Source organism: Sus scrofa, chromosome 14, assembly GCF_000003025.6.
Source record: "Sus scrofa isolate TJ Tabasco breed Duroc chromosome 14, Sscrofa11.1, whole genome shotgun sequence".
NCBI classification, from domain to species: domain Eukaryota; kingdom Metazoa; phylum Chordata; class Mammalia; order Artiodactyla; family Suidae; genus Sus; species Sus scrofa.
In genome coordinates this window covers 85671155-85685983 of record NC_010456.5, presented here as the reverse complement: position 1 = coordinate 85685983, position 14829 = coordinate 85671155, and the positions used below count along the sequence as shown (strand labels likewise).

The 14829-nt window shown below is 41.0% G+C and overlaps 1 protein-coding gene across 13 annotated transcripts in view; it reads right to left on the bottom strand.

The window, feature by feature from the left end:
* The window catches only part of CCSER2 (coiled-coil serine rich protein 2), a 133809-nt gene continuing 127031 nt past the window's right edge, over positions 8052-14829 (bottom strand). For all 13 annotated transcript variants that reach the window (XM_021073340.1, XM_021073341.1, XM_021073342.1 and 10 more), the window contains one exon: positions 8052-12824. In XM_021073340.1, the coding sequence (XP_020928999.1) occupies positions 12761-12824 (64 nt within the window). In that variant the 3' untranslated portion in view covers positions 8052-12760. The remainder of the gene's footprint in view (positions 12825-14829) is intronic.

Here is a 14829-nt window from a genome sequence, read left to right as displayed (position 1 = left end):
ACACAGCCCTTACAGGAACACAGCATCAATCGGCAGGTGGTGCAGAGGCTACAGAAGGGTGTCTGGTCCCCCAACCAACCTTCCAGGTTTCCCCAGGACTGAAGGGGTCTCTCTGGTGGTGAGACTTTCTGTCCTAGAACCAGGCTGAATCAGGACCAGATGGTCAACCCTGGGAAGACAGCAGAGGACTGTGCCCAGACCTGGGTTCTGGAATCTAATCACACAGAGATGGGTGCTCATGCACATAGGGCTGGGGCATCCACCTGCCAAGCAGACTTTGAGAACCATGCTGGCCCTGGCTGGGAGCCCTGACTTCCAGGGCCACCAAGGGCTGATCCCCTGAAGGCCCATCCACAGGAGACAGTAAGTTCCCGGAGCAGGACCCTGGGGGCACTCATGTGTGTAGGAGCCTTGCAGCTGCCTCCTCAGCACATTAACTGGAGTAGCTTTTAATGATTTTAAATAAAACACTTTATGAAGGTCAAATTCAGCGTTTCTGCCTGCTGCTATCCAAAGTTTTAAATTCCACATTATCATACAGTCAAATATATTACAACTGTAACCAGCTACTCTTCTAGAGGACATTCACCTTTTTAGTAGATTTACTTGTCTCCACATGCTGGCTCCTAAAAAAAAAAAAAAGAAAGAAAAGAAAAAAACCATGAATTGCTGTCTCTAGAGCCTTTGAGAACATGACTCATCATTTTTAACACAGATGCCAGTGCTAAGGACATTGGGGGGCCCTCTATATGCACCTCATCTGCACCAGGACTTGCTTCTCCAGCCCCTGCAGCCTTGGGACGAAGTGTGGGTCACTACACACCCCTCTGGCATCAAGTGAAATGTCATCTCCTCCGTGACCCCTGCCCTTGCCTCCAGGTCAAAAACAGAATCCTACACACCCACTCGCACAGGCTCTTTCTCTCCTGTCCTGCTTTTTTTTTTTTTTTTTTTTTTTAAGTACGCATCACCACTTAAAGCTCTATTTATCATCCATTTTCTGTCTTTTCCACCAGAATGTAAGTTTCGTGAAGGCAGGGATTTGTATCCTTCTCCTCTCATTAATGCATTGCTAACACCTAGACCTAGGGTTGACATAGAGCAAACACCTGACAAATATTTGTGGAATAAATGAAAGCCAGACCTTCACTTATGAAATACAGAGTTGATGCAACACCCCCCTGGTCCTTCACAGTTGGAATTTTGCACCCTGGCTCTCTGAGAAAAGTATTTTCCGAACCCCCATTCTGGGCCTGGACCTGCCCTAGGCACCTTACAAGAAACCCACTTCACCCCACCAGGGCTGGAAGGTCTAGGCCACGTTAGACAAGGATGCTAAACTCAGACCAGAAAACTTAGAAGCTGCCACTACTAAGAGAGCAGGGATTCAACTTTGAGGTGACTCTAGGTCCTGGGGCCACAGAATTGCAGTGGTTAAGGTGAGATTCCACAGCCCTGCACCACCTACAGCTCGGAAGCTGTGGGCAAGTTCCTTAAGCTGACTGTGCTTCCTTTTCTCACCTGTAGGAGAACCATGAGCACCTATGTCCCTGAGCGGTGATGGTATTAAGTGAGGTTCCCCATGAGGCATGCAGTGCCCCCAGCCTGCATAGGGTGGTCCCCAGTCCCCACCTCCCCAGTTGTCTGTACCTGGACAGGGCAGGGTTGCGCCAGCCCCTCTCGTTTGGAGAGTCTGGAGGCTGGTTCTTGGTACCACTCAGGACGGGACAGAAGATCAGGAACCCCTGTTTCAGTTGTCAACTTTGTGGCCAGCCCATTTCTCCTACCTCAGAGGTTCCCCAACTGGGGGCACAGTCTGGAGCCCTGACAAACAGACCAACCGGAGGTGGGGAGGAGGCGAGGAAGAGTGGGGAGGCAGGGAGGAAGGAGGCCGGGGACTGCAGAGGGTCCCAGATGGGGCTCCCTGCCTACCTGCCTGTGGTTCCCAAGCCTCCGTGGCGCCCTGTCTCCTGTTCTGCGCCCCCCCCACCCCCCGCCGCCAGGAAAGAACCCCCAAAACAGACTCCAGTCAGTCTCCCCTGCACTTGAGAAAGACTGTGTGCCCTGTTAACCTCTTCCATCTCTCAACAACCCTGCAGAAGAAGCTTCTGTCACCTTTCCCGTACTATGGGCGGGAACCTGGGTTGTACAAGAGGTCCCTGCCAGGGTGCCCCTAACGAAGTCATAGGAGAGCCCCAGGCACAGCAGCGTCACCCACCCTCCCACCCTTAAATGCTAAAAGATGATCCAGCCCCTCAAAAAGGCACTCGAGGAGACGACCCCAGGCTCCTGAGACCCTAACAGGAGCTGTCTTGGGCCCCCAGGCTTCCTGCCTTTCTCGCTCCTCTCCGATCCAGACTCAGAAGCTGCTCGAGAGCGGAAGCCGCGCGCCCTCGTGTGGCTATTTATGGGAACTCGGATCCTGGAACCGGGCCACAAAAAGCTCAGAATCCACAGGGAAAGGCCCTCCAGGAAGAAAGAATTACTGGAGCAGGAGGAGGAGGAGGGAGGCCCCAGAAGCCCTTAGACAGGCCTCACTCAAATTGGAAGACACTTGATAGAACTGGATCTCATATGATAGCCACCCCCTGAGGAGTATCTCCCCTCTTCATCTCTCTCCTGTACCCCCAGTGTTCCTCTTCCTCTTGGGGGCTCAAGAAGCACCCTTTAGCTAGGGACTTGGCCTTCCCATGAGAGCTTCAGCCTGAACTGGATCCAAGGCCCCTCCATCTTCAGGCCTCTTAAGTTAGGCAAGCATAATAGAAATGATCCAGTGTAACAGATGGCAAGACTGACAAAGCTCACTAAGCTTCATCCCTCCAGTTATTCCTCAGGACTTGTGGCCTGTGCACCAAGAGCCAGTCTTTCCAGGCTCCCAAGCTGTGTCCTCTAGGTGTTACTAGAGGCTTTCAAATCTACCCCCCAAAATTCAGGCCAGACCTGCACAGTGAATCTTGTGTCTTTTTAGGGCCACACTCATGGCATATGGAAGTTCCCAGGCTAAGGATCCACCTGGAGCTTTAGCTGCCAACCTTTGCCACAGTCACAGCAACGCAGGATCCAAGCCGCCTCTGCAACCTACACCACAGCTCTTGGCAACACCGGATACTTAACACAATGACTGGGGCCAGGGATTGAACCTGCATCCTCGTGGATGTTAGTTGGGTTCATTTCCGCTGAGCCATGACAGGAACTCCTAGAGAAACTTTTATGAAAGAGAGACTCACTTCAGGTACACGGGGTTGTTCATTCTGGACCCCAGAAAAACAGACCTGCTTTCAGCTTCCACCTCTTCCACTGTTGACAATACTACCCCCACTCCTACCCCCATCCCTGTCTGGGGACTGTTTACCTGTTTACGCACAAGTTGTGTGGGCCTTTTGAACATTTTAGTCAAATTCTCCCATCCTAACCCAGTTTTGGCATAGTTCCTATCAGGCTTTTGAAAATCCTCTCTGGAGCCAGGTTGTGTTTGGAAAACAAGGACAAAGTCTCTCCTCTAGATGGCAGGGAAGATTCTCAGGTGTCTGGGACATAGCAGGGCAACCACCATGCCCAGTCCACCTGCTCTCTGCTAGGAGACAGGAAGAGGGGAGTAAATGTTCTGGACCAGCACCAAGAGAAATACAATGCTATCCCACACATGTGGTTTTAAACTTTTTAGAAAACATTTAAAAATTTAGAAAGAAATAAGTAAAATTAATTTAACATGTTTTATTTAACCTGATGAAATAATTTATTTCAAAATGTAATGAGAATGAACATTATTAATGAGCTATTTTACTTTTTTATATGAATTTTGGTATGGATTTTACACCCACAGGACATCTCAATTCAGACCAGCCACGTTCCAAGTGCTCACCAGCCACTTGGTCATGGATACCTTATTGGACTGCTCAGGTCTAGGCAGCTCACCACACAACTAAGCACTATAATTGTCATCCTCCAAAGTCCAAACCAGGGTGTCAGGTCCTTGGTGCTGCCTTTGAAACACAGCTGTGACCGAAGTACCATCAATGTAAGGCGCCTGGGGATGAAAGATCTAGTGGATAGTTTGCTGAAGCTTTCATAGGGCATTCCCATCCAAGGAGTGATTGTCTAGGAAGAAGAGGAGGCTGAGCTCCTGTTCCATGAAATAGGCACACCTGTTCCATTGAGATTCTAGGTTGGGTTTTCCAGGTAAATGGATGTCCACACGGAAGGCACCTCCAGCATTTTTAGTGCTATTGTTGTTGAATTGCCAAGACCAGGAAAACTCTTGTGATGTATTTACTTACTTTTTTTTTTTTTTTTTTTTTTTTTTTTTTGTACTGAGAAAAATAGAACACTCAAGTTCCCCTCTTTGCCTTGGCTGCCAGGAAACTCAGAACCAGTCTGCTGTCAGTTAAAATATTTTGCCCCAGTCACACATACATTATTATCTAGTTGTTGTCCCTTCACTCATACTTTAATGCCTTGGGTATTTTGCAAGGGTTCTGACTTCTGAAATACTAAGAAATTTTAAGTCTTTTGGAAATGGGCAAGGTATGTATGTGTAAGGAAGTTTCCAGATGGTACCACTAGATGGCAGTATGGTTCAATAAAATATTTTGGCTTCAGCTGGCCTGCTACCCCCAACCCTGCCCCAGTGACAATTCTGCTATTTAATAATGGAACTGAAGAGTAGTATGTAAGTTCTTATAATGATGATTGGTACGCACAGCACATCAAGTTTACTAGCTACTGTTGTAATTAACAGTAAAGCACTCATCAGAGCTCTTGGCACCGTGCTTATTTATAAACTGAGGTTTGTACTAGTTTGTCTGTGAGAATGAACCTAGGATGTTTGAAATGGGACTTCCATTTGGCCCATAGGCTCTTCTGTATATGAAGTTGTAGGATTGACTGCTGGCTCCGCTGATAACAGGGCACTGAACCAAGTCAGCTAATAGCTCAGTGGCTATCCTGTAAACAGAGATTGCTGGGTTTGGGGACCCCTGAAGGAGGCCAAGGATACATGTTCCTGCTCAGAAGTATGGGGGAGCACAGGAGACAGGGCACGGACAACTACAGGACGGGGAGAGAGGCAGATATCAACAGGGAGGCGACAAGGGATTGGCTCTAATGGATATTGACCTATATAGACTGATGGGATTTTGAGGGTCACCAGAGCAAATGGGCTGTCAGAGGGTGGGGAATGGAGGTCTCTCAGGCCCTTGCTGTTTTCTTCGTCTGGCTCTGCCTGTGTGTATAAAGATATGTGTGTGTGTGTGTGTGTGTGTGTGTGTGTATACATGTATATATACGATATATATACATGATACACATACATGATATATTTCACCTCATCTCTGAGTGCATCCTTCTCTAGGGTTTCGCTTATTTTTTTATATGTGGCTTCACGTGGTAAATAAAGTTAACAGAGAAAATGCAACAATTTTGTAGGCCATGCTATCAAACGTTTCTAATTTTCTTCTAAATAGCTCTTTGCATATAAAGGTATGTAAGTGGCCTGCATATTTTTCATGTTTTAACCTTTTGTACTTCTGTAGTTGGTCCATTCTGCAACTTAAGTAATGCTTTTTGTAGCATATTTTATGAATACAAATGGCTTTAAGTCCCTGGTCTCCTCTGCTTCTCCCTTAAAATTCCTGGGGAGCTCTGAAAGGCAGATCAGTGGGCTTTGCCCCTACCCCACCTCCCTTGGCCCAGCCCCAATCTCCTTTTACAATAAGAGCAAGTCTAACCAAGGTCCAGGGTTGGGGGAGGTGGGCCTGAGATGAGCTGCCCAGATCAGGCCAAGACCCTTTCCTGACACCTCCTCTAAGATTAGCCTGGATCTTTGAGCCTGATTAAGATGGCAAGGAGTTTGGAGTGCACATGTTTTCATCTCAGCATCACTCTGCAATACAAGTTTAGAGACAACATCCATTAATAATTTATCACAGGTCCTAGTATTTTTGAATTTCATTGCAATTCACATCTACACTTGAATGTGTGTGTGTGTGTGTGTGTGTGTGTGTGTGTGTATCCTAAGTCTCAACTAAAAATTTGTCAAAAAAAAAAAAAAAAACCGTCCCTATAACACAAGTATTTTGAACTCATCATTGCTTAAACGTCTCAGGCTGGTTAACTGTATCATTAGCTACCAGAGATTACATGATCATGATCTAATTTTAGTGTAATCTTTTTTTAAAAAAATTCTAACACAAATGCACATTTGCCGAGGAAGAAGTTTTGGAGGTGAGTTCACATGTAAACTGCAAACATCTCTTCAGTGATACTTAGTCCTCTTCCATTTTTCTGTTTGGAGATCTTGTTTTGTCCTGCTGGGATTTGATCTCTTCCATGACAGGGACGGTCTCATTCACCCCCTACCCCACGATCGAATCCAGGGGCCTGGCACACATCAAGTTTTTCAATAATATTTATTGAGAAGAATGGAAAGAGTTACCTTTCACTTTAGCAGATTAATGAGATGTACTTTTGCAGAAACTGTAAATCATCTAAAATATTAACAAAGAAGCATTATTCATACTCAAAATAGATTGCAAATGAGTGAATTTATGAGGGGATTAATAGGTCATATTTTGGAATCTAGAAAAACAGCAATGTTTTTATGGTTGAAAAATCAGAGAAATGTCTGTGAAGAATTGTTTTTTTCCACAGAACGAATGCTAATTTGAGGGTTATTTGGGGAAAATTCATGAAGGTTCCTTTAAATGACCTAAAATTTCTCCTCAAAGACAACAGGGCAAAAAATGGCAAGTAGCCAAACCTATCTACTAGACATACTAGACTTTATGTCTCTGAAAGAGGTGATGTAAGGAAAACAAAGCCCCAACATAAGTTGAATGTTAAAGGTAGACTTCAGAAAACTGAGATCTTATGGGCTGAGGTCAAAAAGGAAGGGTGACTTAAGACTGTTAAAAAAACTAGAAGTGAAGTCTCAACCAATAACCTAAAAGAGAAGGCAGACTATTTAAGAATATAAGATACAGCTGAAAAAGGAATTCTTGAATAAAATCAGGTTTATAAAAGGCCTGGTTTTCAAAGGGAAATGAAAGCATGTAACCAAGAACATAATAGAGACACAAAGGTGAGAATGGCGCAAAGGAATTAAAATCCAGAATGAAATGAAAGAAGGGGAAAAGGAGTTTTGCCCTTACGTTCAGAACAAGATAGTGCTGGAGGGGATGGTGTTAAGAACCACCTGTGGGTCCTTAAACTGATGGAGGCAGAGGCCATGGGCACACCCAGCAGCTAGAATGGTGATAACATACGTAAGGCGCCCCAGCAAAATTACTTAAACCCAATCAACAGAAGACGTTAGAATTAACTTCTACTTGTCCTTTCTGTGGGGGGAAAAAAGGATTTTCAGAATGGAAAATGTAGCAAAAAACAGTATGAAACAAATGACTGCTTATGATGACAGATTAAAAAGGAACCTTTTTTTAGTTAATCTAAAACTTGCTAATAACTTGGCCTTAAAACTGATAAAAGTGTCTTAAGATCCAGTAAACACAGGAGTCCCTGTTGTGGCTCAGTGGGTTACGAACCCAACTCCTATCCAGGATGCAGGTTTGATCCCTGGCCTTGATCAGTGGGTTAAGGATCCAATTGGTCCTAAGTTGTGGTGTAGGTCGCAGGTGTGTATCACTCTGGTGTTGCTGTGGCTGTGGCATAGGCCGACAGCTGCAGCTCTGTTTTGACCCCTAGCCTGGAAACCTCATGTGCCATAGGTGTGGCCCCCCCCCCCAAAAAAAGAATGCCATCATCAAATTTCCTTCACTCTTTCTGGCATTTATGTAATGATTTGGAGTTAATAGCATGACATAATCACCACATCAACTTTTAACATCCTATTATATAATGTCTATCACATATAGCTGAATTGTAAAATAAATTACGAATTCCCTAAGAATACTTTTTACTCAATCAGGGGAGAGTGATGCATGTGCAGAAGGGACTGTGTGAAATGAGAGTTTGAAAAAAAAAATCAACCAAATGAACAGTATTTTAGATCTTGTGGGGAAAAGATATGAGAAAAAAGTACACTGTGGACTTCAATGTTGAGGACAAGGAAACTTATAATTATGAACTTTATTTTTATTTACTATGCCAACATTTTCAGGAAAGAGACTTTACATCCAGTTTTTATAATTCACTTTACAAGCAAATTCTAATATACAGTATTTATTCTGAACTTTTTAAATCAATGGGAAAAACAATACTGCAGATATTAAAGATCATGGTGTTTCTGTCTTTTGTCAGTAATGACTTAAGAGATTTTAAATTCTTAAGGTCAGTATTATTTTGCTATGGTGATGCTTTACCAAGGAGAAAGTGAGTAGCTTTTTCCCAACAAGGTTACAACATATGATGTATCTTTAATTACTAGTACAGTTGTAGATCTGTGCTCACCATCAAAATCATTTCTCCGAACATTTCTTTCAAATACTGCAGCAGAAAAATTGAAGGGAGGTGTGGAAAGAAAATTTTAAAATATAATTCAGGCATCGGAATTAAGAAAAATAGCAAGGCCATCATCCCCAAGGAAAAACATCAGGTTATTTGTATTACAGCTATAATTAATGTTCAAGTGTGTGCATAAGCATGCAAACATAACCACCCCAACTAATTCATAAACACGAAAACTATTATGTAAGAGAATAAACTGAAACTATGCTGCAGTCTTACCGCTCTTCATTGCAAGCCTACTTAGTGATCCCAAATTCCATCCTCAGTGCCCTACAGACCAGGAAACCATCAGGACAACTCTGCTCAGAAATGAAGAGTGCATCTCTGTGTCTGTTACACCATCTATGCTACAAGATGATTAAGAAGTGACAGCTACGGGGGATCATGTTCTCTGATGCATTTGAATAAAATACTTAAGGGGACAATGAAACATTCAAAGAACTTAGTGCTTTAATGGGAAAAGTGACATGCTTAGGATATAACTGTGAGAGGCTGTACTTCAAACAGCAACAATACATAGAAATTCATTTCAACAAAGAAAGCCACACCCAATAGGAGGCATTTCGATATTTCAGGCACAACTCCAAGCAATTCAGCTCATTTAAAGTGCAAATCTGATATTTTCTTTCAGATTCAGATTTTTACTTGTTAAAATACTTAATAAAGTTCCCTAATATCTATATAAATACAATGAACAGTAGTCTATATGCCTGAAAATATTGCACAAATTAAAAGACTCCAAAAGAAAAGTGCTAGAAGGGTCTCAGTTATTAGAAACATTCTAAATAACTATGTAATCCTTTAATGCCTTAAAATCAACTGCACTTATTATACTGATTAACTCCTTAGGCCAAGCTGTCTTTAAGGAATTTGATATGCATCCCACTAACAGCCAAATGTATTCCACATACTCTATTTTCTCTTTCACAGATGTGAAGCTTCATCAACACCCGTTAAGACTTCTTCCTCAGGATTTGGAACTCTTGCACTGCAACCATCTTCACTGAAATCACAAGAACCAAGGAATAAAAAGTGATCTGAGTTCCCGTGGAGAAGGATTTGGCACAGAGTTGATGGGTAGAAGCACTAAAGAGAGATGAAGCCAAATCTGGGAGAGATCTCTGATTATTCCAGTGAGCCACATCTCCACCTCACTTCTAACTTAACTTTACTAAGGAGCAGAGAAGCATAATATTCTTGCAGTTTTTAAATAAAACTGCAGGCAAATATTTTATTGTTTCACACAAACATCTAGATTTTTTTCTCTTAAATATAGTATGCTTCATAATTATATTGTATTGATGAGCCTTCTGCCAAGATTAAGGCTCAACAGAGGTACAGAGGAATTGAACTGATGGATTAATATTTCTGAAAATTCATCAGGGAGAAAAATATAGATCAGGAGAAGAACTAGAATAAACACATCGCAGGAGAAACATTTTTAACACACAAAGACATTCCCCTCAGACTAAGGGGGTTAAAAATCAAGTAAAAATTTAACACTTTTCCCCTCAAGATAAAGGGTTACTTGTAAATGATGTTTCACAAGAGTCTATATCAATTTCTAAATAAACCAAAGCCTACTAAGCAGTATGTTTTACTTTAGGGAAACATCCCATTAGCAGTATCTGAGATCAGTTTTCTTTCTCCTTCAAAATGAAAGACTACATGTACCCACTTACAGCATCAACTATTACTGCTCCCCCTTGCGAGGAAAAGAAGCTTTCCTGATATGTCTGATCACTTAGTATACTAATGATACCTGGACTATGTGAAAAACTTTCTAAACTTTAGTGCTTCTGCAGCAGAAGTGCTATTAGATGAAAGAATGATACAAGATTCGTTACCCACCTGTTACCAAAGCCAAGAATGGCTGGTATCCAGTGAATGGCGAGTTTACTCAAGTGGTTCCCCAATGGGTAAGGGAAGATGGCATCAAAATGGTAAACACCTCTTTCCAAATCTCCACTAAAGCACCTGCTGTGCTGCTTCTTGAAAAAGGGATGATGTACATTTTTCATAGGGAACCTAGAAATTTGAGTGACTTTTTGGCCATAATCTCTTTTGGTAAATTTTTGGTCAGTTGATGACAACAAAACTGACTTTGTAAATACTATCTGTCTGAAATACATTAATTCTAATGAAAGCAGTAACAGGTGAACAGCCTAGAGATGCCATGATTTGGAAGAAGGAGAGGGCAAGTGCACTGAACCACTGATGAGTGGCCCACAGCACGATTAGGTTAGTGTGTGTGGTCCCTTGGCAGTTCCACAGATACCTTCTTAGCACACTAAAACAAGTAAGCATATTGCCATCGAAATAGCTTTTAAAACCTTTTAATAAAATGCAATTTCCCTTTCCAATTTTATTTTCCTTCCCAAATCTACTTTTCAAGAAACTGTTATTCAAACACGGACAAACATAAAAGGGAAACCTGGAAAACTCAGAAAAACACAATTACAAATTCCAGTTTTCTCAAGATAGTCTTACTTAAATTTATAATTATACTCAAAATATTTTAACTCATTTTGCTATAGAAAATAGTTTTAAATCCCTATGTTTTGTGCAAACATTTCAAGTCCATTATTCCAATCTTCAGATATTAGCAGAAAGTCAATAAATATAAGTATTACAATAAACACTTAATTTAAAATATATGCTGTGGAACCTTAAACAGCTATCATGGATCCATAAACCTATAGGGTTCAAAATGGAATTACCAGCAAAACTCTAGCACCAACGTATGTTACAAAAGAATACATCTTTAGATCAGATTTCAAGATGTATCCTCACTCAAGCTTTCCCAAATGTATCCAGTAAAAACAAACACAAATGGGGTGTGTGTGTGTGTGTGTGTGTAAAACAAAATGTTAAAGCAACATATAATTGATATGTTTATATATATTTATATATATATAAAATGTGAAACATTGTAGCCTGGAGAATTTGTTTGGTAAACAAATAAATATTGAGACTAGAGAGCAAAGAAAAATAAAATTTACATAAACTTCCCATTAAAAGCCCGATCTCCTTTATTCATCACAGAGCGTTTGCATAGACCTTTTATATATACAAATCACTGGCCAGAACTCTGTTTACAGACTACCATTTTCCATTATCATCAAATCTTTAGTTAAAATAGTAACCATATTCACAGGAGGGACAAGTGAAAAGGGTGAGGCTCTCAGAACCACAATTAACACAGACCTTAAAAGGACTAGATCAGCAAAGCACATCTGTTGCCCACCAAATGGAATATTATGAATTTTCTAATGTGCAGAGAGATGGATAACATGATTAGAGCCTTCTGTAGACTTGTGAGTGGGTAAGCAAACTTTTTGTTTACCTGAGACAAATATGCTCAAATGCTATGTACTTCAACCAGGATATAAATGGAAGAGCCGAACTAGAAGAAGCTTCCACATTTTAATTTAAGATTTGCAAGCTTTCAAAGGAACCTCCATCATGGTAGCAAACTGCACATAAAGCTAGTACAGAACAGATTGTTGTTGATTTTTTTAAATTGGCAGGTGATGGCTATGTATTTAATGTATCTTTGGTTTAGGAAGACGAGAATATTGATTAGAGGCCAAACAATCCCCAGAATTCAAATTGTCATTAGTATTCTGCATGATTTCTTTTCTTCTTGTCAGTGGCCTTGGGATGCTTGTCTTGGCCTGGAAGTTTTGAGGTTCTAGGCGGGGGTTGCTTATTTGTTTTTGTTTGAAAGAGCCAGAAGGGGGGCGGAGCTTAGATACTTTTGGATTTGGATTATTTGCAAGATTTGTTTGACTAGAGGTTGGCTGAAGTTTTGCTGAATTATCTGGTGTGATTGTTGGTGACTTCTTACAAGTGGGAGTCCTACCTGGAGATGTTTCAGGAACTGGAGGAGGTACCAAAGAATTTAAGATGGATGGCTTCAAAAGATGCAAGGACTTGGGCTGAGATGCGTAGCCCTCTGGTAAAGTTTGATTTCTTCCAACTCTCTTAGCCTGGTCTACTGTACTTGACGGGGGAAGTGTCTGAAGAGAAGTGGGTACAACTTGCATGTCATTAATTTGATCATTTGCCAAATGATAAGGCTCTTGACAATTCGTGGTCATGTTCAAGTTTGCTTCAGAAGGTGTACTCTTCACCACATCCTTAGTGAATAGCGGGCTCGGAGAAAAAGGCTGATCTTCCAGACCATGGTTGCTTTCCTGTTGCAAGCCATGTGTAAAGCCTTCGTCCAGATGTGCAACACCCTGATGTTTGCTCTGGACTGTGCACTCACTGTGGGCCTCGATATGTTGCGGCTTTATTAGTTTTCCCTGGGCGTGGTCTGTGGGTCTGGGAAGGCTGCTGGAAGGCTGTAGTACTGGAGGCTATTAAAATTAAAAATAGTATTAACAAGAATTCATTTTAGAAATATCATCCAGAATCAATATAAGTTCCAAATAGGCTGTGTTGATACTTATTATGTTTTAATATGGAAAGTATGTGGGGTTTTTTTAAATCAAAAAATAAATTGCAGTATTCAAGTAATTCATGAGACACACACTATGATAATGCAAACAAAGAAATGGTACAGGCAATAAACATTAAACAACATCCAAAATCGAACAGGAGAAAATAAGTATCCTAAAGTACTGATTCATTGCTGAAAAAAGATTCCTATCCTACTGGCTCATTAATTATTTAAAACTATATATAAGAGCTTGACACAGTAATTTCTACAGCACTTTGGATTAATCTCCATAAAATTTTCAGATAGTAACTATGACCTTCAGAATATTACCCATTTAAAAATTTTTTAAAAAAGGAAAATTGTATAATACCACTTCAGTACACTTTGCTAAAAGATGCATTAATTTAAACTATCAGGTGCTGTACTTCTATCAAGAATTAAAATTACCAGAAGATAAACACAGTTTAGAATGATTTTATTCTCAGTATATATGAAACTGTAATTAAACAAAAACAGATCAACACATTTATCTAATATTAACCTACCTTTAATATTCTTGTTGAAAAGTTTTAGAATAAAATGTTTTCACAGCTTATTTCTTCTGTCCCACTGCCATTCTGTTATGGCTGATATGGGGAAAACAGATTTACACTTCCCAAGAGTGAATGTCCATAAATAAAACTAAAAATAACCAAACTTTTTTTTGTGTGTGTCTTTTGTCTTTTCAGGGCCTCACCTGTGGCATATGGAGGTTCCCAGGCTAGGGGTAGAATCAGAGCTACAGCTGCTAGCCTACATTACAGCCACAGCAACACCAGATCCAAGCCAAGTCTGTAACCCACACCACAGCTCATGGCAACACGGATCCTTAACCCACTAAGTGAGGCCAGGGATCAAACCCACAACCTCATGATTCCTAGTCGGATTCGAAAATAACCAGACTTCTGAATGATGTCTGAGAATGAAACAGATGTGAAGTTGCCTGTAACTTGACCACTAAAGCTCAGAAGCCTACAATAGCAAAGTTCTTAAGGCCGATATGCCTTGTACACACTTCTTTGGAGCTCACTGTGTGATTACATTATATACAAACCAGAGGAAACATTCAACTTTCATTACTTTGGGGCATTCCGTAAAGAAATATGAATCTTAAAGTTATCTTTCAATGAGCCAAATAGTTAAAGTATATGGGTGATGAGCCTATTGGTCATATCGTGATATAGGGATGGTTGCTATAAATATTTTAAAACACATACACATACATACACTCACATATACTCTCTACTAACTAATGTGGGCTGAAAATGTCAAAAGGTTTGGCAAAGGGGCTTTAAAAACATTAACATTTTTGAAAGACCATTTTTTATTCATAAAATAATTTCTTTACCATGCTAATCCACAAACAAATCTACACCATATCTCTAATTTCTCCAACAGAAAGGGTGAATCTATTTATAATGCTTGTGTTTTGCTACTTTTTTCACCTCTTTGACTAGCACTTGACAATAAGTGCCAGAGTCAGTGTCAGGGATCAGATGGTGAAAGGGTTATGGTGACTGAGAACAAAATTCACTGATTCATGGAAAGATGGTTGGTCGTGATTGAATGGGGTTTACTTGCTATTTAAAAAAGTAATAAAGTCAAGAAAATGACTGCTCAAAATTAATCTACACAGAATATTAAACTCTTTCTCATCTTGGAATTTTTTTTTTTTTTTTAAGGGCTGCACCCACGGCATATGGAAGTTCCCAGGCTAGGGGTCTAATCTGAGCTATAGCCGTTGGCCTACGCCACAGCCACAGCAATGCAGGATCCAAGCCGCCGCGTCTGCAACCTACACCACAGCTCAAGGCAACGCCGGATCCTTAATCCACTGAGCAAGGCCTGGGATGAAACCTGCAACCTCATGGTTCCTAAATGGA